Here is a 27,489-nt window from a genome sequence, read left to right on the forward strand (position 1 = left end):
GGGAGCTGCTCAGGTAAGTGCCCCACCCCCCAAAATCCCTGTCTCAGCCCTGAGCCTCCTCCCGCATCCTAACTCCCTCGTAGACTCTGCACCCCAACCTCCTGCCTTGAGCCCATTCCTCCTCTCCAAACTCCTTGGCCCCAGTCGGGAGCCTCCAGAGCCTTGGGGCCCCCACAAAATCTAATAGTCCTGGATCCCCAGAAGAGTTAATCTGACCCACTGACCCAGGATTTTTTGCATTACAGCTTACTGTCTCAGCAGTGAGGACACGAGAAAGATGGAGGCATTATGCACAAAGGCAGGGGGCTCCCAAACCCTTCCACAGCGTGCACTAAATCCGAACAGAAAAATTGTCACCCTTACTCCCACTCTGCAACCCTCTCACAACCCAGAACTGCCACAGCGGCTGATGCGGGGAGGTAACAGCGAGGGAGTACTTGTAGATGTCTTTGGTGCTCTCAGCACCCACCCTCTTCGACTCCAGCCAATTGTTCTGACTACTTCGCTCTACTCATCCCGCTTGCCCCTTTGTTCTATTTAACTCAGCTAGAAACAAGGAGGAGAGCAGGCAACACATGAGAAGCCAGCTCCCTGTGGCCCACCAGTGGTCACAAAACAGAGCTGGGGAATCTCTCCTCCAAAGTCTTTGGCCACATTTTTCCATTTCCTTAAAATCATGCTGCGTGGCACTTGGCTTCTCTCCTCCCACCCACTGCCCCCTCAATGCACCTGTGACCTTGGCAAGTCACTTCACCTCTCCATGCCTCAGTTTGCATCTATGTAGAATGGGGATGCTGCTCTCCCAGCTCCTAGAAAGGCACTGTGTGAATGCTACGGTAGTGCCTGGGCTCTGTGAGAGTCATCATGCTCATGTAGAGAAAGTAGAAAGGATCCAGAGGCAAGTGACAAAGGAGATGGAATGCGAGCCATCTGGGCAGAGGAAAAAGGCATCTGGTATGTGTAGTTTGGAAAAAAGGTGATTACGGGGAGATATGGTAAAAGTCCTCAAATACTTGAAAGGCTGCCATTAAAAAGATGGAGAATAGTTCTTCTCTTCCAGCAGAGGGTGGGACAAGAAGAAATGAGTTCAAACTACAGCACAGAAGATTTAGATTAAATCTCATGAAAAGCTTCCTGTTTGTAAGCACTATAGGGCAATGGAACTGCCTAGGGAGGCTGCAGAGGCTCTCATTGGAGGTTTTCAACAAGAGACAGGATAGCTGTCTGTCCTGAATGGTCGTTAGACTAGGGATGTTAAGAACTAGTTGATTAGTCGACTATCCGATAAGCAAATGCATTTGCTTATCGGATAGTTGACAGGATAGTTGACTAGTTGCTTCTCCCCAAGAGAGGCATAAGGATCTTGCACAAAAAGAAACAGCAGAAAACATGCTAATGATATTGCAACTTATGCTAATGAGGGACTCATTAGCATATTTTCTGCCACAAAAGTGTGTAGTGTAGACAAAGCCTCACAGGTCTAGTATATTGAAGGATTTCCTCCTAGAGACTGCTCCAAAGCCAGAGGCATAACACCAATCTTGTGAACTGTGACATGCCACAAATATGTTGCAATACCACAGAGTGAGGATTTGTGGGAATCTACAGGGACACATTGTTTGCATTTCTTTTTTTCCAAGAGAGGTTTTAATAAGTAGCTATAGGATCAGAATAAACTCCTGTTTTAAACACCCTCCAACATGGGGGAGAGTTTGGATCTGGAATTCCAGGGGAAAGCCCATCTTGAAATACAATGTTATTTTTGCACAAGGTTTCTAGGTCTTTTCAACCAGCTGGAGAAACACAAAAGCAAAATCAATGCTTCCATCTCTCTGCAGAGCAAAGGTATATAGAAGTAGAAAAGACCTGCCCTATTGGAAGAGTGCTCTGTTCCACCCTCTCCATTATTCTACCTCCAGCAAAGGCTTCAGAGGAAAGTGACGACCTCTCAAAGCACCTGGCTATCGGTGTCTTACTGTAATCACAGCACAAACATTCTCATCTCTTTCAATCTCCCTTTCCATTCATCTATAAACAGATGTAAATAGCAATGGGGTCTCAAACTCCCGGCCTGTGGGCCATCTGTGGGCTGAGCAGTTCCACAATCTGGCCCGTGCACAGCTGCTGGCATGTGAGTCCCTGCAACTCTGGGGGGTTTGTACCCTTCCCCCAAGTCCAGCCCCTGGTCTGCCCTCGCGCTGCCTCTTCCTGCCCCTGCTCTGCCCCCTGCACTGCACCACTTCCCTCAAGCTCCCTTTCCTGAGGGACACAGCATTGAGGCTTCCTGGGGGGCCTGGCATGGGGTGGCAGCAGGGGTCAGGCCCCACCACTCTCCCTGTGGGATCTGTGGAGAAGCAAAGTCATTCAGCAGCTGCCACCTCCCAGGCCATCCTGCGGAGCGGCGTGGGAGATGGCGGTAGAGTGGAGCAGGCCGCTGCGTCATTCCACTTCACTGCAGCTCCTGTCAACCTGACCAGGGTCCAGCGGGCTAACCTGAGTATGGGGTAGCTGCTGCAAGGCCCGGAGCAGCCTTGCCGAACTATCCTATGGAGGGGATGGCTCTGCACACGCCTCCCCCGGCCACAGCTCTAGCCACTCTTGCCCCTCTGCTCTACCGGTAGTGGTGCTGGGAACCCCTGCGTGAGTTAAATCCCCTTGGGGTGGCCGGTGGGGCTGGGGAATGCAAGGGGGAGCGCACCGGCCGGCAAGCAGGGCCAGGAAACATGGGAAGTGGGGTGCAAAGTCACCCCCCCACACACACACCCTCAGCCATGCCAGACAGCAGTGCCTGTTGGCTCATTAGAGGATTTGAGGAGTGGCACATTGAGTTTGAGACCCCCCGATGAAGACTCTGATGTACTACCAGGTTCAGATGTATCCTCTAATGACCAGAAAAGTGCAAACGAGGACCAAGGATCTGGACAATTGTCAGACTGTATCCATGTGCCCTTACTCTATCCCAGGGGTTAAGGGACTTCACAGCATCCAGGCTATGTTGTCAGCTTACAGCCATTGTATAGTGCACAGGATCTAAATTTAAGAAGCAATCCAAAAACTCTCAGCATGGCCTGTGCGTGTGTTGATTCTGCTCCACATGCTTTGCCTGTCAGAAAGACAGTCCTCTTTGAACTCTCTCTTTGTTGGGCTCAATGCTGCAAAGCTTGTAAATACAAAATTCCCTAGGAGGCAAAAGGGAGCTTTGAGTAAAGCCTGCAACCTTGATCCCTTTGATCCCATGCAAGAGAACACCAGGGCTGGAGAGGCTGAGATTTAAGTGGGATTTTAAAAAGTGCCTGGTGTTGGTCTAACTCTGTTCCCACTTAAGCTGATGGATGTTTGACATCAATGGCAGCAGATTTCAGTCAACATTTGGTGGCCACTTTTAAAAGTCCCACCCCCACCCCCCCAAAACAGAAGAGGCACAGATAGATGCTTCTGGTGTCACTTGGAGACATTTGCTGGATAATGGCCCCATCACTCTCCTTTAGTTTCACTTAATCTTTTGCTTTCTCTATTTTAAAAGGCCTCCGGATCCATCACTCCATGGCCCTATTTCTGCTGTGCAACTCCTTCCCTAGGGGCAGGGGTGGGCAATAATTTTTGACCAGGGGCCACTTCAAACATTTTTGAAGTGGCCCCAGGCCACCCAGGAAGTGGAAGAGGCAGGGCCAGGACTCTTCCATGCTTCACTACACACAGACTCTGATTGGTCTGGGGATGGGGGAACATGCAGTCTTTGCTCCCCCCCCCCCAGGAGAGCCATCAGCTGTTCTGAACCCGGTGGTGGGAGGAGACTTCACATGCTCTCCCCTGCTGCTCCCAGGTCAATCAGGGCCTGGGAAGGGGGAGCACATGCACGGGAGAGCGGTGCTTAAAGTCAACCACGAGCTGAGCAGTAGCTGGCAGTTGACTTTACGTGCTGAGCCCCTTGCTGGGCAGGAGGAGACTTTGCGTGCACTCCTGATTGGCCTGGGGCACGGGGAGTGGCAGGGCCTCTGAGAGCCAGATCAACTCGCTTGGCGGGCCGGATCTGGCCCATGGAGGCCTTTTTGCCCACCCCTGCCTAAGGGACTGATGGGAAGAGCTGCTTTCCACTAGCTTGCTACCACTTCTACAGATATCCATACAAGTAGATCCAATTCTGTACTTACAGTATGTAGGTCATGACTCCTATGCTCCTAGAAAACAAAAGAACAACTGATGGTAGGTTTTATACATGTGTGTGACATGAGTCAATTATTACTGCTAGAGCGGAGGATGACCCATGATAAAAGCAGTCAGACAAAATTTATGTAAAAGTCAGTGTTTCATAAAAAGGAATATGTATGTTGGATCTAGTATCTGGGGTTCCTTTATAAGGGTCTATAAAGTCATGGTGGGTTCATGGTAGTTAACTAGTCAGCAGCCCAGAGGAATATCTACAAGGATGTTCTAGCCATTATGACCGTTCTGGGCTGCCTTAACAAAACAGCTTCATTTTGAAGCTTTCTCTAGTCACAGCTCTTTTATAAACAAAGCTTTCAAGAGTCACAGCAAGGACAATCGTGTCTTTCAAAAGGCTCTCCACAAAAGGTGCCAGGTAATACAAATATAATTATATAATTAAAATGTTTAATAATCACGAGTAGAAGTTGACTGTAAGGGTATGTCTAAACTACACCCCTCTGTCGGCAGAGGGATGTAAATTAGACGTATCGAAAGTGCAAATGAAGCTGGGATTTAAATATCCTGCACTTCATTTGCATAATGGCGGCCGCTGCTTTTTTTCAAAATGGGGCTTTTCGAAAAAAAACCAGCAGTTTAAATGGGACATTTTTGACAGAAATGCCCCATTTTGAAAGATCCTGTACTCCTCAGGTATGAAGTGACACATGGGATATTTAAATCCCGGCTTCATTTGCACTTTTGATGTGTCTAATTTACATCCCTCTGCTGACAGAGGAGTGTAGTTTAGACGTACTCTAAGTAGCATGCAAAAATGAAAGGAGTGACAGAACAGCTATTTATCATAGGTCAGAATTTTCTGATATGTAGAGAAAGGAATTTACACAGAGCACCCTCAAGAAAAAGCAGTATAGCATCTTGGAAAAAAAGTTAGTGCCACACACTTACCACATATCTGCAGGTAGTCCAAGTGGTTCATAGTTCACTATTTCTGGAGCTATAAGAAACATTTAGTCAAACATCAGCAACAGATTAATTATACGACTGTATGTGCATGTGATGGTAGGAATGTAAGCTCCCCAACAGAGGGAGAGCTAATTTACAGTCAATAGAGAATGAAAAGGGATCAAAGGATAAAGCAGAGGAAGCTATTACAGTCCACCTACAGTATTCATTATAATGTCAACCACAAATTACTTCATCTCACAGGGTTCATCACATCTCTAAGTGGCTGTGTCTACACTGGCCACTTATTCCGGAAAAGCAGCCGCTTTTCCGGAATAACTGGCCAGCTGTCTACACTGACCACTTGCTTTTCCGGAAAAGCAATGACGATCTAATGTAAAATCGTCATTGTTTTTCCGGAAAAACTATGCTGCTCCCGTTCGGGCAAAAGTCCTTTTCCGGAAAAACTGTTCCAGAAAAGGGCCAGTGTAGACAGCCCAGTAGTCTTTTCTGCAAAAAAGCCCCGATCGCGAAAATGACGATCGGGGCTTTTTTGCGGAAAAGCGCATCTACATTGGCATGGACGCTTTTTCGGAAAAAGTGCTTTTCCGGAAAAGCATCCTGCCAATGTAGACGTGCTTTTTCTGGAAATACTTATAACGGAAAACTGTTCCGTTTTAAGCATTTCCGGAAAAGGGTGCCAATGTAGACGTAGCCAGTAGGTATACGAAAGCATTTTCTCCCATTATTTCAGAATGGCAATAAACTGATCCCATAAATTCACAGTCTTCGTGTGGTAATTGGCCAGTCAGAAACTAGGATATTCTAGCACCACTAGACTTTAGAGAACAGTAACTTCAACAGAGACCTACATTACCCCCACCTCACAGAGAGGCTGTGACTTGCACAGGGAGAGTAAGTACCAGAGCTGGGATTAGTGTTCAGGGGGTTGTAGGTTTAACTCTGTATTTATTTCACTAACACACTAATTTGACAGCAACCTGAATTCTTCAGCTCAGCAACTGCCACGGCAAGCGCCTTTCAGCTGTTCCTCCGAGAAGATTCAAGCAAGCCCTATCAATACAGAGCACCCAGAGGGAGAGGGGCAATTTTAGGGGACTGAAAAGGTGACTTCTCTCTGAATTTAGCAAGGATACCTCAACATAAGGGAACTGCTTGAACACTCACCTACAAATTCTGGTGTCCCAAAAATATTCTTAAATTCAACTCCATCTTCTATTTTATGGGCTAGTCCAAAGTCAATGACTTTTATGTGTGGAAGAGGAATATTCTTGTCTAAAAGCATAATGTTTTCAGGCTAAAAATAATGAAACAAACATTAGTTCTATTATTTATTGGGAAACTAACAGGTCAAGAGCCCAAACATTATCCCTTGAGTCCCCTTTTCATTCTGGTATGCTTGCAGCACTGAAGAACAAGTAAAAGACACAAACCTACTCCTATCATTGTTTTGTTAACTTGAACATATTTATGTAATGTGACATTCATTGTTAAATCAGAACTTGACAACAGCAAAATTAACACCCCTCAGTATCTGAAGCCTTCTACTTAAAAGCAGTAATTCGTTTCTGTATTATCTTTAGCCATTGCCTACACTGCTGGCTTTTGCAGGCAGAGTATGCAAATGAAGCGCTGATTTGCATTGCTTGTGGTTCATTTACATGGTCTATTCAAGCCGTTTTTGTGCAAAACCCCCTTGTGCAAAAATGGCTCAAATAGATTATTCAAATGAAGTGTGACAAAATGCTAATCAGCGCTTCATTTGCATACTCTCTGCCGACAAAAGCCGGCACTGTAGACAAAGCCTTATTCTTGTCTCTTAGGGTGTGTCTAGACTACCTAGTTTTGTCGATAAAAGTGGACTTTTGTCGACAAAACTATACCAGCGTCTACACTACCGCTGAGTTCTGTCGACATAACGTCGACAGAACTCAGCAGTTTTGTCGACGCTGGTATACCCCATTTTACGAGGCATAACGCCTTCTGTCGACAGAACTCTGTCGACAGAAGGTGTTATTGCCTGTAACATTGCGTCCAGACTATGGACTTCTGTCGACAAAGCAACTTGCTTTGTCGACAGAACTCAATGTGTCTGGACGTTCTTTGTCGACGGAAGTTTTGTCGTCAGTATCTGTCGACAAAACTTCCGTCGACAAAACGCGGTAGTCTAGACGTACCCTTAGAAAAGCAACAGTGTATCCTGGTTTCTAAGAAGTCACCTTCCTTGTTTTCCCCAGTCATTTTCTCTCTCTGTCTGCCTGTGTTTATTTTGATAATTATGGTTGTTATGGAAGGATAAAGATAAAACACACCTGATTTCCAGGGAAATGATAAGACATTGGAGTTATTCACATGACTGTAAATAATTGCATGGCTCAACTAGATGTGTTATGAAGCATGTCATACTGAGCATGGTAGTACAACACAGAGGGTGAGATTAACATGGTTCCTGCACCGATGCAAATCATAGCGCATAAAGATTTTGCCTGTCTATGCTAGTGGTTGTCCTGGGGTAACCTCACTACTAGGGTTTGGGTTTTGTTAGTACAAACCTCATAGAATGCAGCTGTTAAACTTTGTCCCCAAGTAGTAAATGCCTCAGGAGAATGGTTCTCCAGGGATTCTGGCCACAACTGAACCCACCCAGGGAAAAAGTGCCCCTTTGTTTTGAGATACAAGTTGTAATCACAACAATAGTCTTTGAAGTGCTACATAGTTTTTCCTTTTGTTTTAGCAAGATCAGACTAACACGGCTCCCTCTCTATTACTATTCAACAATAGGATCGATTCAGATCCTGGAATGAGGACCCACATAACCCTGAAATTGAAAGGGGCCAGAATTGGAGATTCTGGCCTGCTTCTTATAACATGCTATTTTAAGAACACATGGAACATTTCTGATTGTAATGCAACCAAAAGCAGCAGGCCAAACCTGGCAGAATTGTGAAAAGAAAACCATGAGCAGTTCCCTAAGCAGTTCGACTCCATACTCTGCACGGTAGCTACCGATTATTTTTCCACTAACTTTTTTAGCCTCATCTCCCCCAACTCCCTTCATTCCTCCCTTATTTTACAGTTTTTAGAGCAACATGGCTGACACAATTCATCACTAAAAAGAAATATGAGACTGGAAATTAGGAAAAGCTTTCTGATTGGCAGGGTTGCTAAACACTGGGAGGCTGTAGAATCTACATAATTGGAGGTTTTTAAGAGTAGGTTAGACAACACCTGTCAAGGATGCTCCAGATAATACTGAGTCCTGCCATGAGTGCAGGAGACTGAACTAGACGACCTCTCAAGGTCCCTCCCATTCTTATGATTCTAAGATCTTGGGAAATACCATTTTTGCTTACCACTGCATCCTGTCACATCCATCCAGCACAGCAGGTAGCAATAACCCTGGGTCCAAAAGGTTAAGTATTCTAACTCTTCCATTGTGTCTATTAGCAAGTATATTTTATATACAGGCAGTCCCCGGGTTACGTACAAGATAGGGACTGTAGGTTTGTTCTTAAGTTGAATCTGTATGTAAGTCGGAACTGGCATCCAGATTCAGCCGCTGCTGAAACTGATCAGCGGCTGACTACAGGAAGCCCGAGGCAGAGTTGCTCTGCCCCAGGCTTCCTGGAATCAGCCGCTGATCAGTTTCAACAGGCTGAATCTGGACGCCAGTTCTTACATACAAATTCAACTTAAGAACCCCAGGCGTCCCCAAGTCAGCTGCTGCTGAAACTGATCAGCGGCTGATTCCAGGAAGCCCGGGGCAGAGCAACTCTGCCTTGGGCTTCCTGTAGTCAGCGCTGGTCAGTTTCAGCAGTGGCTGACTTGGGGACGCCTGGGGCAGAGCAGCTTGGGTGCTGCTGGGTTGCTCCAGTAGCGCCACTCCTCGGCGCTACTGGACCAACCCAGCAGCACCCAAGCTGCTCTGCCCCAGGCGTCCTGATTCAGCCGCTGCTGAAACTGACCAGCAGTGGCTGAATCAGGACGCCTGGGGCAGAGCAGCTGGGGTGCTGCCAGGTTAGTCCAGTAGCGCCCAGAGCGGCGCTACGGGACCAACCGGCAGCGCCCCAGCTGCTGTACCACAGGCGTCCGGAGCAAAGCCGCGGAGCATGGGGGCAGCGGGACAGCCCAGACGCACCGCGGCTGTCCTGCTGCCCGCGTGCTCCGCGGCTTTGCTCCTGTCTCCCTGGTCTGCTAGTCTCCAGCAGACCAGGGAGACCGAGAGCAAAGCGGAGCAAAGCTGCGGAGCACACCGGCAGCGGGACAGCCGCGGCGCGTCTGGGCTGTCCCGCTGCCCCCATGCTCCGCGGCTTTGCTCCGCTTTGCTCCCCGTCTCCCTGGTCTGCTGGAGACTAGCAGACCAGGGAGACAGGAGCAAAGCCGCGGAGCACGCGGGCAGCAGGACAGCCGCGGCGCGTCTGGGCTGTCCCACTGCCCCCATGCTCCGCGGCTTTGCTCCGGACGCCTGTGGTACAGCAGGACAGCTGGCAGCAGGACAGCTGTGGCGCTTCTGGGCTGTCCGCTGCCCGCGTGCTCCGCCGCTTTGCTCCCTGTCTCCCTGGTCTGCTGGAGACCAGCAGACCAGGGAGACGGGGAGCAAAGCGAAGTAAAGCCGCGGAGCACGCGGGCAGCAGACAGCCCAGAAGCGCCACGGCTGTCCCTCTGCCGGCGTCCTCAGAGGCTTTGCTTCCCGTCTCCCTGGTGTGCTGGTCTCCAGCAGACCAGGGAGACGGGCAGCAAACCCTGTTCGTAACTGCGGATCCGACATAAGTCAGATCCGCGTAACTCGGGGACTGCCTGTACTACCACATGTAATGTACCACATATGTTGAATGATAGAATATAATAATTTCTTTTAACTAAATCAATGTTTTTTACCTTTAAATCAAAATGAGCAATTTTCCTGGCATGGAGGTAGTTAACACCATCTAATATCTGCTTAATGAATCTGGTTGCTTCCTCCTCACTCAGGGACTCTTTCTGTGCCAGGAAGTCAAAAAGTTCTCCTCCAGACACTCTGCAAGACATACAGAGGTTAGCTACAGCAGGGTAAGGCACACAAACATCAATATAGTGTAATGGCAAGCAAACAACATGCCACCCACTTGGAACAAGCCCTGTAAAGTGTGAACCAGGAGGTCTGGATTCTAGTACCAGTTCCCACAGAGAAGTCACTCACAACCTCTTGTGTGTCCCAGCTTCTCCTACTGTAAACGGGGGATAATAATCCCCTATGTCGCAGGTGCTGTAGGCGTCATTCTTAACATTTGTAATGCACTTTGAGTATCATCTGGATCAACTCGGCATTTTTGATATATAAACATATGTATGTACAAATACACTATAGTGCTGTTAAAAACAATGACTTTTCTACTGTCCACTTTAACAGTGATGGAGGAAATAAAACTAATATTTGTGGTCCTGATGAAAAATCTTATCTTTTACCATTAGTAAGTAACACACTGCAATGAGATCTGCCAACATAATCGGCTTCCTTTCCCAAGTCATGCATAAAGGACCTATTTGTGCTCTTATGAGAATACTTGTTTGACACATTAGTGACAGAGAAATCTTTATTTTGTGCCAGATCTATATATTTTAGAATTTGTCTGTCTGATCACAGTAAGAGCTAGGACCACCATATTTGGTATATAGCTTCCTCTTATCATAACTGAAAGCAATATAAGGTTTTGGTTGTGCCAGGAAAATGAGATGTGCTTCTCATCAAACCAAAGAGAAAAAAGAGACAGAATCATCAAATCAAGTACAATCCTCAACATAACTGAGTGAATGTTGAAAGAGAATGAACCAAAATGAGCCAGACTATAGGATGAACCTAGACTAGCATTGCTTTTCACTAAACCTTATAGAAAAGAGATAAAAATTAAGTGTAGTGCTCTGTTTTGGCACAGCTAAATCAATGCTGAAGATTTGAAAACTAGAAGAAAATGTTATTGGAAATCAAATTGACTATAGCTCTTTTTTTGTGAAAAGATAGCAAATAATAAGAGTTTATAGTGTTGAAGAAAAATACTTGATTGAATTCCCATTTCAAAAAATTGCTAAAAACATTAAAGAATTTTTTAAAAGAAACTGGAAATAAAGATAACTTCATAAAAAGATCACAATTTTTTGCAAAATACAGTCATTTAAATAAAGCATGTACATTTTTCTTTATTTAAAATAAACAAACAAAACAAAACCCAACCGAACAACTTAATTGAGTTAAGGAGCTGAGCAACGCCAGATAAATCTGCTACTTTTAAATAAGCATTTTAAATAAGCAAATTCACTAAGCCTAGCCTTAACCATTTTTACAATACAAGGAATGTGAAAATAATAATAATCTAGTTACTATTATGACCAACAGTAACAAAATATTTACTCCAGACAAGATTTCTGGTGCCATTTTTGTTTCTTTCCAGATTGTTTTCTATAGTTTACCAGGCTGTTACTTATGCTATGATCTTCCCCTTTCATCTCATCACTTGTACACAGAACAAATACTGAGTGCCTTTGGGCTCACCTGATCCTGTCATTACTGACTCCAGGACTCCTGCTGAGGATTTAGCACTGAGCAAAGATTTCAGAATTCAGCAGTTACTATGGAAAATAAGGCACTGGGATCACTGACAGACAACATGCCACTAAAAGAACGAAGGGCTGGAGGCTTCCGATACTTGAAGCTAAATAGTGCTGGAGTAGCAGACAAGTAGTTTGATTACTATATGATTTTATAGCTCTTCATGTCCATTGCTGAGGGTATTTGTTTAGCAGCAGGGACCTGTCTGCGCTGAGATTCTGATACAGTATTTTCTGTGACATGACTCCCATTCTGCATTCTTGCAGCTGAGTGAGTGAGCTCATGGACACAGCTACAAAAGCTGCTTCAGAAAGTCAAGTGCGCACAAGAACTCTTTGAAAGTGCTGCCAAAACACACAACAGGACTGTGCCATTGCTGTGGGCAATGAAGTGTACTCCACTCTTCCAAAGCCAATGTATTACAAGTGTTAACTGGCTCTGAGCAGGATGATTACTGGTTGTATTTTACAGAATCATAAGCCCTAGGAGGAAGAACATGGACCATTTGGATTGAGGTGGCATCACTCAATTTTGTGCTTTTATGAATAATTGGCTGGCAAACAAAAATAAACTTCACATAACCCCACAGTGTGACGTACCTATTGTCTCATGAGCTTCATGTGCTCCTCCTTCCTACTAGACTCAGTCTCCTCGGAATATAGTCTTTGATCTTCCATCTTCCTTTTAGATGATGTTTAACAAAGACATCCAAAGTGCTGACACCATGCCAGGTAGGTTCTATCCCAGTTTCTTGCGCAAAAAGAAACAGGGGTTTCTTGCGCAAAAAGAGCTACCGTATATTCCGGCGTACAAGACAACCTCTGATGTTAAAAAACATCCCCCAAAAATCGGGGGTCGTCTTGTACGCCGGGCATACATCCCAGGCGCGCCTGGGATGCCCGGCCGCCGGCTTCCCCCGAGGCTTTCAAAGCTGCTGCGGCTTTGCTCCCGGTGCCTCTGGTCTGCTGGGGACCATCTCCAGCAGACCAGGGACACCGGGAGCAAAGGAGGCGGAGGGGCGCTGGGGTATAAGATGAAACCCTATCTTTTAATTAAAAAGATAGGGGGTCGTCTTATACGCCCAGTCGCCCTATACGCCGGAAAATACGGTATCACAAAAAGCACAGGTGGTCTGATGGCCATTCTGTGAATGGCAATCAGAACTTTCTTGCGCAAGAGTGTCTATGCAGTGCGGATGCTCTCTTGCACAAAAGCACATCCACACCTTTTGCGGTGTGGATCTCTGCCACAAAAAGCTTCTTGCACAAAAACCCTGCAGTGTCGACAAAGCCAAAGACTACCAAAAAGGGGAAACTATCTTTGTTAGTCGAGTAAGAGAGATATCACCCAGTTCGGAGCTCAAAGAGACACAATGGCAGAAGAACCTCAGGTGTACCTGATTTCCAATCTTTTCTGAAAAGACAGCCACAGGTGAACCCACAGCAAAATGTTCTTGTCACTCTTACTCTTTTATAACGCAACACAAATATTCACTGCACATTACAACATTTGCAGATCTGTGTGATTGCATTTCTTAAACAGGTGCCACGCCCATTGGAGTGTGGGTTTCTTGTCTGTTCTACAAACACTAGCCAAAAACATCTCCAATCTTTCCTTCCACACAGCTGCTTCTCTCTTGCATTGGACATCTGGCATCTTATCCTTCTTGTGAAGGCTGAGACAATTCCAGCAAAAGCTAGTAAAAACAGAGTGATGCTATCCTCTTATCCATTGGAAACAGCTGATCACTTTGTTGTACGTACACAGACTTCAACACCCACTAGAAACACAGACTGTTGTTTCATGACTGACAGCTGCAAGACTGGAGAGGCCAAGAATGGAGGAAAGGGAACAAAGACCTGCAGCCCCGCAGTGATTCCCAGATGCAAGGGCAAGTTGTGGAACTGCTGAGCTGCACGTAAACAGGATTAGCTGCTGACTTAGCAATGTTCTTCCTGTCCCTGTGTCTTCGGAGGAATAGCAGCAGTTACATTTGCTGAAGGAGGCAGCCATGGCTGCAGCTAAGCCAGCAAGTTTTGGGTGGGGATAGGGTTACCTCTCTCCCCAGGTACCGGAGATCCTCTTGCAAATACCCTGTCAATCAGTTGGGGGGATGGGGTGAGATAGGGTAGAATTGGATTGGGGAGCAAAGGGAGCTACTAGCCAGCTTAAGGCTGAGAAGGGGCATTCCTATGGCTGTTCATGACCAGCTGGTGCCTCTCCCTACTGGCAGTAGTTGCCCTGTGCACAGAAGCCCATGCCAGCGCATTATCCCTCACCCCTCTCCAATGGCCTCTCCAGCCCTTTCCCTGCATCCTTTGTCTCCTCCAGCCTTGGTGCCCACACACGGAGCAGAGAGGGAACATAGCCAGGTCCTGCTCTTTGCTCCAGGGGATATGGCGGAGATGGAATACGGGGCAGAAGCATACATCAGATCCCAACATTTCCATTGTGGGGGGCTAGTCCCTTCCCCCAGCCACTGTCCCCCACAGACCTCTAATTAAAGATTCTGAAGTTAACTTTTGAAGCCAAAACTCCACAGTCTTTGGTCCCCCGAAAAGCTTATAATCTAGTGACACTTGGGCCATGGGGCCATTGTGTCTCAGTGACAATAAAACCGTAAATAAAAATAAATGAGCAAGTTTCAGTATTTTCTAAATATTCAATAACTACTCTTTAAGGGTGTCATGAACGGGAGGAGGGATAACCAGTGACTAAGGGGTTAACTCAGGTACCTACCAGAGGTGTTGGACAGGGGGCTGAGAGAACCAATTGAGTTAGAGGGTTGAAATTTGAATTGGATATAGGCCCCATACCTGCTCTCTTTGGGTATGTCTACACTACCCCCCTAGTTCGAACTGGGGGGGGGGGGGTAATGTAGTCATACGAGTTGCAAATGAAGCAAATTCATGAAATTTGAATTTCCCGGGCTTCATTTGCATAAAGCCGGCCGGCGCCATTTTTAAATGCCAGCTAGTTCGAACTAGGGGGGTAGTGTAGACATACCCTCTGAGTGGGAGAGTTAGACCAGGAGTTGAGAGACAGACAGAATGATTTAAACCCAGACAGGACTACCATTCCCCCCACAGAATTCAAGGCATGGGAGTAGACTGAACAAAGACAAAATTAGAAGGGAGTACCAGGGAATGTGAGTCCAGTCATATCCAGGGTAATTTTTCTTTATTTTGTGGTTTGGTTTGAACTGCTCTGTGTGAATCTATGTCTTCCCTCCCCATTTACTACTATCTAAGCATTGTGCCGAGACTTTTTTCCCCTAGTTTTTAATTTGTTTTCCTTAGTTGCTCTGTACATCTAGCAATCAAGTATGCTTTATTAAGTCTCTTTTGTTTTGTAATAAAAATCAATTCTTTTAAGGTGATGATTTGATTTTTATGTCCTGAAAGATCTGTCTGTGTGTATCTGCATGCCTCTGGCTGAGGGGTCAGCTACCAGAGACTGTAGCTTGTTTTTCTTGTTTTCCTTTTTTCAAGCTCTTTTGAGGCAAAAGAGCTTGGGGTACCCCTGGGGGTGGTTTCAAGTGTTTACTCCTGTTTTATTAGGGATCAAAAGCACTTGATGGTAGCAGCAAATTCCCCAAAATCTGTGTATTAGGATTTGGGGGGGGGGGGGGAGAGAGGTTTTTTTTTTTTAACCACTGCAGGTAGAGGAAAGGGTTTGAAGCTTTCTTGCGGGCCCCAACCTTCCGCATTCAGAGTGGGGAAACAGCCTTGACACAGGAGAAAAGGTGTTTGATGAGCCCCTACCTGGTACCCGCATTCTTAATGCCCCTGGCAATGTATCATTTCAGTTTATTTCAGAGACTGATGGGTAGGTGGGGGGATGGCAAACTTTGTTCCTTGTTAATTTTTGTTGCAGTGATTCATGTAGCTCAGAGATGGGAATGATACTAAGTCGTTCCCCTTGTTCATAGTGGCTCTCTGCTGCCATGGACCTGCGGAGCCTTTCTATCCATCCATTATTCCTCCAGGATTTCAAGCCAGGGCCTTGTACAGCAGGTAAAATTCACACCAGGGCAAAGGGCCAGCATAAGGCCTGTGCAATGAGCCTTAATTGGTGTTCTCTGAATTCCACCTATCAGCCACCCAGCCCACTGAGCCTTCACCGCTTAAAAGAGCTACTTCCACGCATAGCATTCTTAGGGGTCTTAGCACTGATCCACTGCTGAGATCAGGAGGTGACCAGATACTCAATACAGTCCCCACTTCCTTGTGGGGTAAGGATTCTGCTTCTGAAAAATAGCATCTTTTAGAATTGATTTAAGGGGCTGGCCTTTGCTATACTTCCTTGTTGCTCTATTGAATCCTGATAATTATGAGGGTTTGTCTACACATGCACACCAGCTCTGAAATAACTACATCTGTGCTACCAGCTTGAGTTACACTGTCACTCATGGACTTACACCCAAATAACCACAGGTGTGAACTCAAACTCATGGGCTGTGTCTAGACTAACAGCTGTCTACACTGGCAGCTTGAATTTCTGCAAGAACACGGACAATCTCATGTAAGAAATCAGTGCTTCTTACGGAAATACTATGCTGCTCCCATTCGGGCAAAAGTCCTTTTACGCAAAAGCTTTTGTGCAAAAGGGCCAGTGTAGACAGCTCAGATTTGTTTTGCGCAAAAAAGCCCCGATCGCAAAAATGGCAATCGGGGCTTTTTTGCGCAAAAGCACGTCTAGATTGGCCACAGATGCTTTTGTGCAAAAGTGCTTTTGCGGAAAAGCGTCCGTGCCAATCTAGATGCTCTTTTCCGCAAATGCTTTTAACGGAAAACTTTTCCGTTAAAAGCATTTGCGGAAAATCATGCCAGTCTAGACATAGCCATGTAGTTATTGTGTCACCAGTTATTTATACACAAACATCCCTGAGCTCCCATCCCTGTTGCAAAAAAACAACAACAAAACAGAATGATCTTGAGAGTCAGGTTTTTTTTTTTAATTGACAATGAACAATTGCAAAATTTTCTTGAAATGACATTGAAAACAACAAACTGATGGCAAATCACTTAAATTCAGCGAGACACGCTACATATCGTGTGGTGCTCAGATCCAACAAAGGCAGCACTGCATGGACCTGGTGTTTCTATGGATTTCTAAGCTGTGATGACTGGCTTGTTCCGAGTCAGTATTATACCCGTTACAGGTAGAGAATGGCTGACAAACAGCATTGAGATGGAACAGACACTCCTGGAAGCCACTAAAATCAGCAGCGTGTGACCACTTAATGTTGTCGACATCAGCCTGTGGTGAGTTTTACACCATTATGTGGGGAGCTTTTTGCAGTTACAGGATATATCTGAAAAAGGTTGCAGTGACACATTTAGGGCAGGATGATTTTCATTAGTACCAAACACTTACGCTTGGTCAGTGAAGTTGCTCATCAGCTACTCATTCCAATATCCTCCCCCAGCTTTGTGCAGCAAGACGATGCTGGACGTTGGGGGTGGTGCACGCATGTCTGTCTGTCTGTCTATGCTTCCTCAAAAGCACCACAAGACCAATGCTGCGCTCTGCTAGGATGTTATTGGTGGGCCTCACACCAAACCTAAGACTATACCCTGCTCCATAGCAAACTGTAGTGAGTTACTGCCGCTTAGATCATTTTGCATTACATGTTACATTGCCTAGACTGGGTCGCCAGGGGAGGAAGCTTGCTCACTGTACTGAATAGTGAATGCCCTTGCTACAAAACCTGAGCTCCTGTGGTGTGCCTGTGGAAGGTCATTTCTCCTCTGCATGGTCTTCCTCACCTCTTTCCACACCCACAGGGCCCTTCTGCTCTATTGGGTGCTATACAAAGGGAAGGAAGTCCCTTATGTTTACATTTATTCACATGCCTGTGGGGGTCACTCAGATTACTACCAGGTTCACAAACCAAATCACCCACCTACCCAGCCCAAGCATGTAACCCAGACAGGCTGCAGGTCTGCAGGATACAGGGGGGCCTTTGTAGGCTGCCCCCTCATGGAGCTTTGCCTGCTTCCCCACTGGGTGGGTTGGGGGTATGGAGCTGCAAGGGTCCAGGGCTGACCTCCAGAGTCTGCCCCCTCCCTGGGCAACCATCAGGCCATAGGGGCTGCTAGAGGCCAAAGCTGGCCAAGGAGAGCCTCGCCCCCCCTCCCCTGCCCCGCCCCAGGGGTGTGTGTGTGGGGGGGGGGGTCCCTGGAGGCCAGGGACAGTCACCAGAACCTAACCCCCTTGAGAGCCTGCAAGCCAGGGGGGTAGTGGAGTTGCTGGAGACTGGAACTGGCTTCCAGAGCCTCTTCCCCCACGCTGAAGGCCAGGGGGGCAGCTGGAGGGGGCTGGACTCTGCAGCCCCAACCCCCCAGAAGGAGTCGCTGGCTGGGGAGTGCAGCCCCAGCCCCTTAGAAGAGCTGCTGGCTAGGGAGCATAGCCTAAGCGGAAGAGACTCTCCTGGAGCAGCAGCACCTTTGCCACCCTGGCAGCCCTAGTGAGCTTCCTCTTCCCCCCCCAGGCCTCCCAGTCTCCTGTCCTGAGTCTTCCCCTCTCCCCCCCCCCCACAAGCTCCCTGCACACTGAGCACGGTGCCCTCAGCCCCCCAATCTTTGCCCTCACTCTAGAATCCTCCACCCCTTGCCCCAAGTCCCCCAATCCTCCCAGCCCTCCACCCTCACTCAATTAGGACACTTTTTTTTGGTGCTGGGGGGGGGGGAATAGTTGTGTTTATTAGATAAGGCCCCTAAGTGCCACTAAATCAAAAGATTTACTGCTAATTTATTGGTTACCATTGGAACTGGAAATTTTGATACTGCCCTGAACCCCACTAGACTGACAATTTTAAATAAGTTCTCACGAGGGGGATTTTCACGCTCCTCCTTTGTCGGCAGCACTAACCTTGCATTGCGAGGTCGCTGATGACACACAAAGGCCGACAACAAATTCAGTTTCTATCCAAGTCATGCCACATGAAGGTTTCTCACTCGAGATGTATTAACAGGCTTCCCAAGCACACCACCAGCTTGCTGGGGCACTACGCTTCTTTGGTGAAGCACAGACACACGCAAGGAAACATTTGTCGTCATCTAAGCCAAGCGTAGCAAACTGGCGGAGAGCAGTAGCCTCAGAGGCCCACCATGGCTGGGCACACAGCCTCTTTCTCTCTGCCAGCAGCAGGCGCCACAGCCCACTGAGTCACGCTCATCACAGGCTGGTTCATAAGTTTGGGGAAAATCCTGATCGCCCTTCAAGGCAGAGGTTGAGATGTTGTGGGGACCCAGGCCCACCCACGACTCCCGGCTCCAGCCCAGGGACCCTAAGGCAGCAGCAACAGGCAGGGTTCATGCCACTCACCATCTAGCAGCTTTTCCCTAGGCCACATCCCCCCAAAATCCCTCCAGCACCTCTCCTTTAGTACTCACACCTCCTGTCCTTTGTGCTTTTTCCTCCCTCTGCTCTTGCCTGGGGAGATCTTTTAAAGCATCAACACAGGCCTTAAATAGCTGCAGGTGTCTAATTAGTCTGTGGCTTCTAGCAAGTTCTGCTGCAGTTAGGCTTGGCTTTTATTTTTACACAGAGAAGAAACAGCTGTTTGCTTAAGTTCCAGCACGTGTCCTTCCGCCAGTGAGCGGCAGATGGCTGGCCTGGGTCTGTCGGCTGCACATCCTACTTTCCTCCTGCATCTCTCCTCTCTTCCTTTTTTTTTTTTTTGGGAGGGGGAAAGGGTAGAGAGGCTACTTCTGTTGTGGCAGGCTGGCCAGCCTTGGCTACACCCTTATTCTGGGCCAGGCATCCTCTTCTCCACTTGCAGGTGGCTTCCTCCCCCCACCCCTTCACCTCAGCTAGCTGTGAGGGTGGGGGGCTCTGCTGCCCTTCACTGAGGAGGGGGGAAGATTCCCCCCTTCCATCTTCTTGGGGGTCTACCTGGCCCCTTTCTTCTTCCCTACCACAGGCCTGGACTCCACCTTTCCTGCTGTTGTTGCTGATCCCCCTGGGGTGGAGGAGGTAAGGGGGCTGCTTTGGGGCAGCTCCTGGAGTCCTCTCTTCTGACAGCTTGCTCTGTGTGTGTGTGTGGGGGGGGGGGGAGTTTTTAAGGGCCCACTTTCAAGGGTTAGTAGGTGGGGGCTGGTGCAGCTCTTGTGGGGCACTGGGGGTGGGTGGTGGTTCACCCTCCTCTCCCAGTACTCCTGTATTTCTGCAGCTGCCCCTGCTCCCTCCCCAGCCTCAGTTGCTACGGGGGCCTGGTGCTTGCCTCCCCACCCCTCCTTTGCTCTGCTGGGTCCTACATCAAGTGCTGTGGGCCTGCCACTCAGGGGCCTGTGGGCACACTGGTTCCCTTCCCCCAGCTGTGTCTAGCTGCCCCTGCCTGCCTTCCCTCTCCACTGCCCCCCCCCACCTCGTATCTGGCGCCTGAGCTTCCCCTTTCTTTCTTAGTCACCCCCCCTTACTCCTCCCCATGTTCTTTCAATAATCTACCCCCTCATCTTCCCAGGGCAGCGGGAGGAGCTGGTCTTACCATTCAGTGCTGGGAGCTGTACCCCGTATTCCTTTATCCCCCTTCCTCCTATTTCCATTGCTGCCCTCCCACCCCGCTTCCAGCCCAGCAAGGGGAGTGGTGAACCTTCCTCCTTCCCTCCCTTGCTCCCTCCCGGCACTATTGTCCTCTCCAATTGCGTGTCCCTGTCCTTCCTTAGCTGTGGCCACAATGGAGGGACTGTCCTGTGACGCCCCTGCGGCCCCTTCCCTACCCCTCCTCACATCTACCTCTGCCAATGCTGACCCCTCTGGGGCTGCCGGGCTGCTCACTCGTACAGTGGAGATGGTGGACGTGGATGGGGATTCCGGGACCCTGACCGCTCCTGTCTCGGCATCTCCTGCTACCACTGTCACCATTAAGAATCCCCCCCTCCCCCAAAGGGTAAGAAGGGCCAGGGGACCAAACAAGGCAAGAATCCCGCTCGGCCAGAAGGCCAAACCTCTGTGGCAAAGGCTCACTCGCCTGGCTGTGGCCCTGGCGCCGGCCGCGGTTTCTCCTCTTTCCCGTCCCCGTGTTTCTTCCACCAGCTCTGGGGGGTGACAGTGTTCTGGCCCCTGTGGCGTATGCCCAGGTAGCCACCATCCCCTTGTCTACCACCTCCCAATCCACTCAGGCCGCCTCCCGGAATTCCATCTCCGACAGCTGCGGCCCCTTTCCCACCCTGACCAGGAAGCATGGGGCCTGTTGCCTCCTGGTGTTGCCCTCACCCCACCCTCACCCTGGTGTTGCCCTCACTGCCTGTCACAGTGTGGGAAGGGCACTGGTGCTTAACCAGCTGTTCCTGTCCATGCTCTGGCCCTGTCTCAACACCCTGGTCCTGACCCCAGGTTTCTTGGCCCACATCCAGCAGCTGATGCTGCAGTTCTTCTGGCCAGAACTACATTAGGTCTCTGCAGGGTTTCTCCATCTTCCCCTGGAGGAGGGAGGGCAGGGCTGACATGTTTGTGCATGCGGGTCCATGTCCTCTGCCTCCAGGCCCTGCAGAGCCGCCTATATGATGCAGGTAGTCTAGCGTGGAGCATGCTGGTGCATACTCTCCTTCGCCACTTCCGAGGGCTCCGATATGATCAGCAGCTCCTTTATCTGAGAGGTCTTCTGCAAGGCCTCTCCGAGCTCCCAGCCTTCTACCAGGACCTCCTCCGGACCTGGAACTTGCTTTTGGCAACCAGCTGCTTCGGAGCCACTGTGGGAGCAGACCTCCTTGCAGAGCCCCGCTACACAATCCTGATCCTTGTGTGCAGGTGGCAGAATCCTACTTGGTGCACCAGAAGTTGGTCCTGGCAGAAGTCATCAGAATCAGAGACCTCCTGTACCACAACCAGGAGATTGGATGGATCATCTGGTGCTCACTCAGCCCATGGGTTTTCCTCCCTATGTATTCCCTGTCGCGTACTTCAGGAGGTGAAGGACGCTTTGCTGCCTGCTGCTCAGGTTTATCTCGACAGAGTTCTGCAAGAGGGTGCACCCCGCCCACCCCTCATCCCTGGCTCTCCTGATCTCTCCATTGGCCCCCGGTCCCACTCACCTTCCCAACTGCTTCCCCCTCATCACCCGAGCCAGCTACACACATTGCAGCCGGTGCCTTTTCACACCGCGCCAAAGAGTCATCTGCACAAGCTCGTGCTTCACACTTTCCACTTCCCCACCCTCATGTCCCACCCAGATACCAAGTGGCAGGACCTCCTACCACCAATAGAGGGTGGGGAGCCCTGGTGGGCTAGTCCCTATTCCACCGTGGTTCCGTGGCCTGCCGGGGACATCAGGTGGAGAATCCTCCATGGCACTGTGAGCACGGGCATGTACTGGGCGTGGTTCACCCTTGTGGCACACTTGCCCCTTCTGTGGCGAGAGGGAGACTCTGACACCCATTTATCTCGAGTGCGCCAAGTTACAGCCCCTCTTTCAGTTCCTCCAGAACCACTTGTTGAGGTTCTGGCTTCACTTCTCCTTTCACCTATTAATTTACACAGCCCCCTGCCCATCTGTGGTCCCACAAAGTTGCGGGACCTCTTCGTCAACCTCCCCCTGGCTATCGCCAAGATGGCAATTTATAAAACCAGGGAGCAGAGGTTGGCTGAGGGAGGAGCCTGTGACTGTGGGGCCTATTTCCACTCCTGCATCTGTTCACACATCTGGGCAGAGTTCCAATGGGCAGCATCCGCTGGCTCTCTAGACCAGTGGTCCCCAACGTTTTGGGGCTGCCGGGCGCCTGGGGGCGGGACCGCTCACGCGCTGCGCGTATGGGGGCGGGGCTGCTCACAGGCCATGTGACTGGGGGCGGGGCCAAGCATGCGCCGTACGCCCGAGGTCGGCACCGGCATGTGCTGTGATCCCGGGCAGGGGCTGCCCAGGTTCCGCGCAGCGCCCCTGGGACTGGGGCTGGGCCTGGGGCCGGGGCTGGCGCGGCGCCCCCAGGGGCGGGGCCAAGGCCAGCACCAGGGCCAGCAAGGGCACGTGCAGCACCCCCAGGGGCGGGGCCAGGGCCGGCAAGGACACGCGCGGCGCCCCGGGGGTCAGGGTCAGCACCAGCACGCGTGGCGCACCCGGGCCGGGGCTGGCCATGCGCCCGGGGCTAGCACCTGCCACACGCCCAGGGGTGGGGCCAGCCCGGATTGCTCCGCGGGCGCATGTAAAGGGCCTGGCGGGCGCCATGGCGCCCGCGGGCACCGGGTTGGGGACCACGGCTCTTGACCTTCAACGAGCAGTGGCTGCTGTCTGGGTTTCTCTGCTTGGTGTCCCCATCTGGGTCCCTCATTTTAGCCGCTTGCCCCTCACACCCATCCCTGTTTTCTTTCTCTTTCTCACCTGGAATCTTCCTCTCTGGTGTCCAGGGCTCTTTGGATTCTCCCTATAGGCTGGGGGAAGGTCCTTTAGATGTGAGCAGGCTAATGCCCACCCACCTCCCGGACCCCAATAGGACCAGTAAGCAGAAGATGGTTGCTCTGGGTCTGTCACAAAAGGAACAGATGAAGTCCAGTGGTTTTCAGTTCTTTTTAAATAGCACAAACTGACCTGCCTTTAAAAAGCAAAGTCAGAGGCGAGATAATGCTTAGCTTTGTTTTGCAAAACATTCTTTCCTTTTTAAGGTGCACATCAGGTGCAGAGTACATTGTACACAATCTGTGCAATTAGTTCTTGGGGAGGAGAGTGTTTGTGTAAAGAAGCAGCTGAACAATAAGGATCGTATTTTCTCCCAACTATTCTGGACACTATCTTTCTGGCTAAGGACAGGAACAACCACAAAATCTTCTGCCCATTAGCTTCATCCTGTGCCTAATCAGACACAGGACAGAAGTTCCCATTCATTGGCCAAAGACACTGTCTCTGCAACACTCCCAGCTCTGGCTGACTCAGGGAGTGAAAATACATATACTTAGGTTTACCACATGGTGGGGTGGAGCACCACAAAAGGCTAATTAAACAGAGCTCATTGGTTGTTTTTCATTGAAAATGCAGCTTCTGTAAAATCTTTTTTTTTTTTCATAGAAAAATCTACACAAAATATTTTGGTTTGGGTCAGCTCAACATCAGTTGGTATTTGGTTGTTTCAGTGTATTATGGGAGCTTTAATAAAGGTGTCTTTGGCCACAGTGCATCATGGGAAACCAGCTTTACTTTTTAGAGAATTACAGAATATGAAATTGCTTTGAAATTCTATTAACAAATTAAACTTCAGATCCACTGCAGCAGCAAGGGTTTGACTCCAAAGACAAATGCATGTGACACATTGAAGGCAGAGCCTAAAATAGTTAGAGCATCTAATTCTCTCTTTGTAAAGAAGGACAGACATCTTGAACTTAGGAAGTGTCAGTGTAGAGTGGAGGACAGTTCTGAGGTGTTTGTGATAGCCTGAATTGCTTGAGGAGACATACCACAGCATTCTGTATTGCTGGTTTCCTATTGCTGATGGTTTCATGCCCAGATATATTGCATTGCTGTGATCCAGCCAAGGACTGATGAAGGCATGAATAACTGAGGCTAGGTTGTCAGTCCACAAGATGGGACAGAGTCTCTTAGGCAACTAGAGATGGTATCAAATATTACTCTCACATGCTGATATGTAAGGGTATGTCTATACTACCACCCTAGTTCAAACTAGGGTGGTTAATGTAGTCATTCGAAGTTGCAAATGAAGCCCGGGATTTAAATATCCTGGGCTTCATTTGCATCTTGCCGGGCGCCGCCATTTTTAAATCCCTGTTAGTGCGGACTCCGTGCCCACGGCTACACGCGGCACGGAGTAGGTCGTTCAAATTAGGCTTTCTAATTCGAACTACTATTACACCTCGTTCCACGAGTTACTGAAGTCCTCAAATCATGGTTTAAAAAGACTTCAAGTTACAAGAGAAAAAATGGTTCCATACCTTCCATAACTGTTCGAGATGTGTTGCTCATGTCCATTCCCATAGGTGTGTGTACATGATCGGCAGAGAACTTTTCCCTTAGCAGTATCCATTGGGTCAGCTGTGGAGCTCCCTGGTGTGGTGCCTTCATGGCACAATATATAGAGCATGCCAGTCCCTCCTTTCTCCTTGCCCAATTATTCTGACAGAGAGGAGGTGGGTGGGATTTGGAATGGAATGAATGAACAGCACATCTCGAAGAACAACATCTATGGAAGATATGCAACCATTTTTTCTTCTTTGAGTGATTGCTCAGGTGCATTCCAACCAACTGTGGTTGAAGATCACTTGGCTGCTGACTGCAGAACCACCCTGCCAAAGGCTGCATCATCTTGTAATGGTGACGTGAGACATGAAGGTGTGGGTCAACAACCATATGGCTGCCCTGCAGATGACCTGGACAGTGACCTGCACAAAGAACACTGCAGAAGAAACCTGCAGCCCTGTGAAATGGGCTGTTAGTGTCAGCATTGGACCTTGGCCAGATTGTAGCAGACCCTGATATAGGATATGGTCCGGGGTGAAAGAAGCTGGGCTGATATGGAAAGGCACTTTATCCTCTCTGCTATTGCAATAACGAGTTGCATTGATTTATGAAATAGTCTTGTAATGTCAATGTAAAATGCCAGGGCGTGCATGACATCCAGAAAATGGAAGGATCTTTCCCTATAGTTGGCATGGGCTTTTAGAAAGAACACCAGCAAAAAAATCTTCCATTTTTGGAAGGAGCTGTGATTTTGGAAGAAGCAGAACAGATAGCACTCGAGGTTGCTCCTGATTGCAAAGAGATCCACCTGGGGATGACCCCACCTACAGAAGATGGATAAGGTGATGTCTTCCCTGAAAGACCATTGTTGGGTGCTGAATGAGTGGCCTAATTGCTGTGCATTGCCAGTAGGTACAAAGGGTACAGCTGGACGTGATGGGATATTCAAAAGTCCCAAAGGACCAGGGCTTCACGGCACAAAGGAGAGGAGTGAGCGCCACCCTCTTTCTTTATACAGAACATCATTGCATGTTGTCTGTCAGTGCTGAGGCACACCGGCACTGCAGGTAGTTTGGAAGGCCTAGCCTGTGAGGTGCATCACCCGCAGTTCCCTGACACTGATGTGTAGGGAGAGCTCTGCCATGAACCACCTCCCCTGTACCCTGAGAGTGCCAAGGTACCCCCCCTTCCATTCTGCTTCTGAAGCAGACATGGTGAGGGTGAAGGTGGGCTGTGGCTTGTGGAAGGGAACCTCTGTTTGGACCACATGAGGCTGCAACCATCAGGACAGGGACTGGAGGAGCTGGTTCTGGAGGGTCACCAGTCTATCAGCCATAACTGCAGAGGGCATAAGTACTGCCTGGCATGCTGTATCAGAGCAAGTATCGAAGGGGTCGCCGTGTTAGTCTGGATCGGCAAAAGCAACAAGGAGACCTGTGGCACCTTATAGACTAACAGATTAATTGGAGCATAAGATTTCGTGGGCAAAGACCCACTTCGTCAGATGCAACGAAGTGCAGCCGCCATGCGCTCCTAGGTCTGTGTCGTGGTAGTGGGGAACTGCTGAATGGAGTGGATAAGGTCCTACGTGGCTCCTAAGTGGCACTCTGGCAGGGAGGCTGTTGCCATGATGGAGTCCAAGAGGTCCTGATAAACTCTATTCTTTGGGCTGGAACCAGGGTGGACTTGGGTTTGTTCAGAAGGAGGCCTAGGTTGGAGAAGATGTTGCAGTGGGGGAGGTCTAGGTTGGATATTAGGAAAACTATTTCCCTAGGAGGGTGGTGATGCACTGGAATGGGTTCCCTAGGGAGGTGCTGGAATTTCCATCCCTAGAGGATTTAAATCCCAGCTTGACACAGCTCTGGCTGGGATGAGTTAATTGGGGATTGGTCCTGCTTTGGGCAGGGGGTTGATGACATCCTGAGGTCCCTTCCAAGCCTATGAGTCTATGATTCTAAGATGGTCCTGGCCGGGGAAACGTGCCCCAGAACCTGCTTTCTGGACTCACCCCTGATAAGCCAGTTGTCTAGGTATGAGTAGACATGTACCCAGTGGCACACTTTGAACCCCTGAGCCTGCAGCAATGCCCCAGTTAGGGGAGCTGTAAAGTGGAGGGGGAGCAACCCCCCCCCAGCTAACTAATGATAACTTAGTAACAGAGCTAAACTGAAAAACTAGCCACTAGACTAACTATAACGGATTCTGAGAATGCACTTTCAAGGCAAGAGCACTGAGACACTCCAACAATCATTACTGGCAGTAAGAAGGTACTGGGAGGGTGGGCGGTGAGCAGTGCTCTATATATCGCACCATGATGGAGCCACAGCCAACCCAACAGGTACTGCTAAGGGAAAAATTCTCCAACACGTATGCGGCGCACGCACACATCTATTGGAATGCTTGTGAGCAATCACTTGAAGAATTCACCAGTTTACACTAGTTTAAATCTGCAGGCGACCTCTACCCCATGCTGCAGAGGAAGGTGAAAACCCCCACGAGTCTCTGCCAATGTGTTCCAGGGAAAAATCCTTCTTGACCCCCAAATATAGCAATCAGTTAGACGCTGAGCATGTGGGCAAGATCTCCCAGGCAGATACCGGGGAAAGAATTTTTTGTAGTAACTTCACCTAGTGTCCCAGTCATTGGGGATTTCTGCTACAGGTAGAAGCCAATAGAACTATTTTCCTGATACCTTTTGGTCCCCACTCTGGCTCTCTGGTACAATGCGTCCTTTTTCCTCCCCACTTTATTTCTTCTCTTTCCTATACAGGCAGTCCCCGACTTATGCGGATCCGACTTATGTCGGATCCGCACTTACGAACGGGGCTTTTTCGCCCCAGAGCTTGTGGGCAGCGGTCAGCCATCTCGACCT

General features: G+C 49.0%; 1 protein-coding gene across 1 annotated transcript in view; it reads right to left on the reverse strand.

Annotated features, from left to right (window-relative positions):
* DAPK2 (death associated protein kinase 2) overlaps nucleotides 1-27,489 on the reverse strand; it is a 94,519-nt gene that overhangs the window by 8,451 nt on the left and 58,579 nt on the right. The window contains exons 4-7 of the mRNA XM_075897630.2: nucleotides 10,009-10,147; nucleotides 6,298-6,427; nucleotides 5,113-5,161; nucleotides 4,152-4,178 (exon numbers count right to left, since the gene is read on the reverse strand). Of these exons, the coding sequence (XP_075753745.1) occupies nucleotides 4,152-4,178; nucleotides 5,113-5,161; nucleotides 6,298-6,427; nucleotides 10,009-10,147 (345 nt within the window). The remainder of the gene's footprint in view (nucleotides 1-4,151; nucleotides 4,179-5,112; nucleotides 5,162-6,297; nucleotides 6,428-10,008; nucleotides 10,148-27,489) is intronic.

The sequence above is a fragment of the Pelodiscus sinensis genome, chromosome 14 (assembly GCF_052426305.1).
Source record: "Pelodiscus sinensis isolate ZL-2025 chromosome 14, ASM5242630v1, whole genome shotgun sequence".
NCBI classification, from domain to species: domain Eukaryota; kingdom Metazoa; phylum Chordata; order Testudines; family Trionychidae; genus Pelodiscus; species Pelodiscus sinensis.